Here is a 2468-nt window from a genome sequence, read left to right as displayed (position 1 = left end):
CGCCCCTTCGATCCTGTTAAGATTAATTAACATGGTAATTAAGGGATTAATTCCCGCTTGTAATGGCGGTTGCTTTCTGCAATCGCGTCGGTTCCGTCCGAACCGATGCCCCCTGAAAATGCTTGTTCCAGTGCTATATATAGCACTTCATCTAATGCAAAGAGAGGAGTTCGATCATTTGTTCTTGTCGACCTTGAACGGATCCCTCCACTCTTCTCCCCTTCCCTCCCGTCCCCAGTTACGTTTCGACGGGTGTCTCCTCGTATTCGGGTGTGGATGCCACGTGGCGCCGCTCCAGAAACCCAATGGTCCGACGGGCATCCCCTCCAGCGACGCCAGTCTGGCTCGTCGGCCGAGGCCAGGCTCGGGCTATTTAAGCCGGACGGAGTCTCGAAACCCTAGCCACACCCTCTTCCTTGGTCTTTTCAGATCCACGCCACATATAGCGGTGCTCGCAGGCAGCGCGTCCCAGCAATGGAGACAGAGATGGAGATCCACTCTGGTGTGCCATGCACCAAGAGGGCGAGGCTCGCGCCACCGGCGACGCCTTCCTCTAGTGATTTGGCGGTAGCGGCTGGAAGCGGCGAGGGTGCGCCTTCTGATTTCGAGGATCAGGAAGAGCAGTCTGGTCCGGACCACATCAGCGACCTCCCGGACACCATCCTCGGTGAGGTGATCTCCCGTCTCTCCACTAGGGAGGGCATCCGCACTCGGATGCTCGCACGTCGTTGGCGCCTTGTTTGGCCGACCGCTCCTCTGAATTTGGACTGCCGTGAGATCCCTGTCGCTCCACTTTTTAACACCCTAGAAACAGTTCATATCGAGATCATCACTAGGGTCTCTGCCTACAGCGAGGAGCTTGCTCGCATACGATACATCGGAACTTGGCATCAGGGAAAAACAGTTCCTGGTGATGGTTCGTGCCTTCTAGAGTCCATCCTCTCCAGCCATGTGGGCGCAGTTTTCCGCCTTTGTATACCGGCGTGCTACCTCCAATGCAGACCCTCTACTGTCCACGCCTGGCTTGAGTCCCCCAGATTGAACAATCTCCAGGTGCTTGAGTTTTACTACCTGTTTCCACGATTCGTGAAAAAAACTGTCAAACTATCACACACATGCTCTTCATCTACGCCCTCACTACCGAAGTCTGTCTTTCGGTTTTCCTGTTCTCTGCGCATTGTCAGCTTTGCGTGTTGCCAGATACCAGACCATTATGTAGAGGTAATTGAACTACCACTGGTCAAGAGACTTTCGCTTGTTGAGGTTGATATATCAGACTTCTTGTTGCAAACCATGATCAACTCTAGTTGCCCTGCACTCGAGTGCCTGCTGCGTGTTTGCAATAGAGAAAGGCATCGGATCACAATAAATTCCCCTAACCTTGTAAGCATCGGCATCCGTGGTGAGAAAGGAAAATTCATCATCGAGGATGCCCCCTCACTTCAAAGGTTGATCCACGATCTCCAGACCAATAACATGGAGGTATTCATCATCTCTACACCCAAACTGGAGACATTGGGCAAATTCAGGATCTTGCTTGGCTCCACAGGTCTTATGGTACTGACATTTCACAATAATTCCAGCTGCATTTCCTTGAGAAATTAGTTTCATGTCATCCAACCTTTTGTTCTAATAATTTTATGTTTTATTTTCTATGTTATGTGAATGGTTTGGCGACGGTCAACCTATCTACAATGCGGCAATCTGTCAAAACCTTGTTTTTGGCCATGACTTATAAAGTGGACCTGGTTGTTCACTTGCTTAAGTGCCTTCCAAATCTGGAGAACTTGTTTGTTGAGGTGATGATTCTCATGCCCAATGAAAAGCTCATACCGTGCATAGTGCAGCACTCCTTGCATCTCAAAAAGCTTGTCTTACATTTTGTTTGCAATGGATACACCTTATGTCTAGGCATGTTTTTTTAATTATTATACATACATCCGTATCTAGGGAAATGTTTGACGAACTGACTGGGACGAGGGTCATGGAATTTATCGTTCATTATGTCCTTCCATAGATCTTGAGTATCTTTCAACCTTATCTGTTTTCAGGGAGGATTCGTTCCTGATGGTGCAAGAAATATTTGGCATCGAAAGCATTGTGCGTTTCTGAAAGAACACATCATTCATTTAAAGACAGTAACACTGGAAGATTATGAAAAAAGCGGGAAGAACACTGGGTTTGTGAGGTTCTTTATTATGAATGCAACGGAGCTAGAGACCATGAGGATTAAGTTTCGCTTTCCTCCAGACTTCACGCAAGAATTTTACGAACAACAACAAAAGTTGTTCCTTTGGGAGAATAAAGTTTCAAAACGCGCCCATCTCAAGTTATCAACATGCTGCAATCATCTGTGCTTGGATTTGAAACACAGGAGTGTTGAGTGCCTGGATTTGTCAGATCCATTCACTTGTGCCTGCTGGACACAGGGTTGTAGTTAGTTCCTCAAGCTAGTACAATTAGATGTT

The 2468-nt window shown here is 47.7% G+C and overlaps 1 protein-coding gene across 1 annotated transcript; it reads left to right on the top strand.

The window, feature by feature from the left end:
- The first annotated feature begins 474 nt into the window (after window positions 1–474).
- LOC109774991 (F-box/FBD/LRR-repeat protein At1g16930-like) lies at window positions 475–2112 on the top strand. The gene is made up of 3 exons (XM_020333747.1): window positions 475–1053; window positions 1201–1448; window positions 2052–2112. The coding sequence occupies exons 1-3, from the start codon at window positions 475–477 to the stop codon at window positions 2110–2112; spliced, it is 888 nt and encodes a 295-aa protein (XP_020189336.1).
- Window positions 2113–2468: the final 356 nt, after the last annotated feature.

Source organism: Aegilops tauschii, chromosome 5, assembly GCF_002575655.3.
Source record: "Aegilops tauschii subsp. strangulata cultivar AL8/78 chromosome 5, Aet v6.0, whole genome shotgun sequence".
NCBI lineage: Eukaryota > Viridiplantae > Streptophyta > Magnoliopsida > Poales > Poaceae > Aegilops > Aegilops tauschii.
Note: the sequence above shows the minus strand (reverse complement) of the source record. Positions and strands in the feature narration are given on the sequence as shown.

Excerpts from the sequence above, each read along its gene's own strand:
- LOC109774991 (XM_020333747.1), top strand. The coding sequence starts at position 475 with ATGGAGACAGAGATGGAGATCCACTCTGGTGTGCCATGCACCAAGAGG. Across the intron at positions 1,054-1,200 it reads CCAGATTGAACAATCTCCAG|ATACCAGACCATTATGTAGA; the intron begins GTGCTTGAGTTT and ends GCGTGTTGCCAG. Across the intron at positions 1,449-2,051 it reads GATGCCCCCTCACTTCAAAG|GGAGGATTCGTTCCTGATGG; the intron begins GTTGATCCACGA and ends ATCTGTTTTCAG.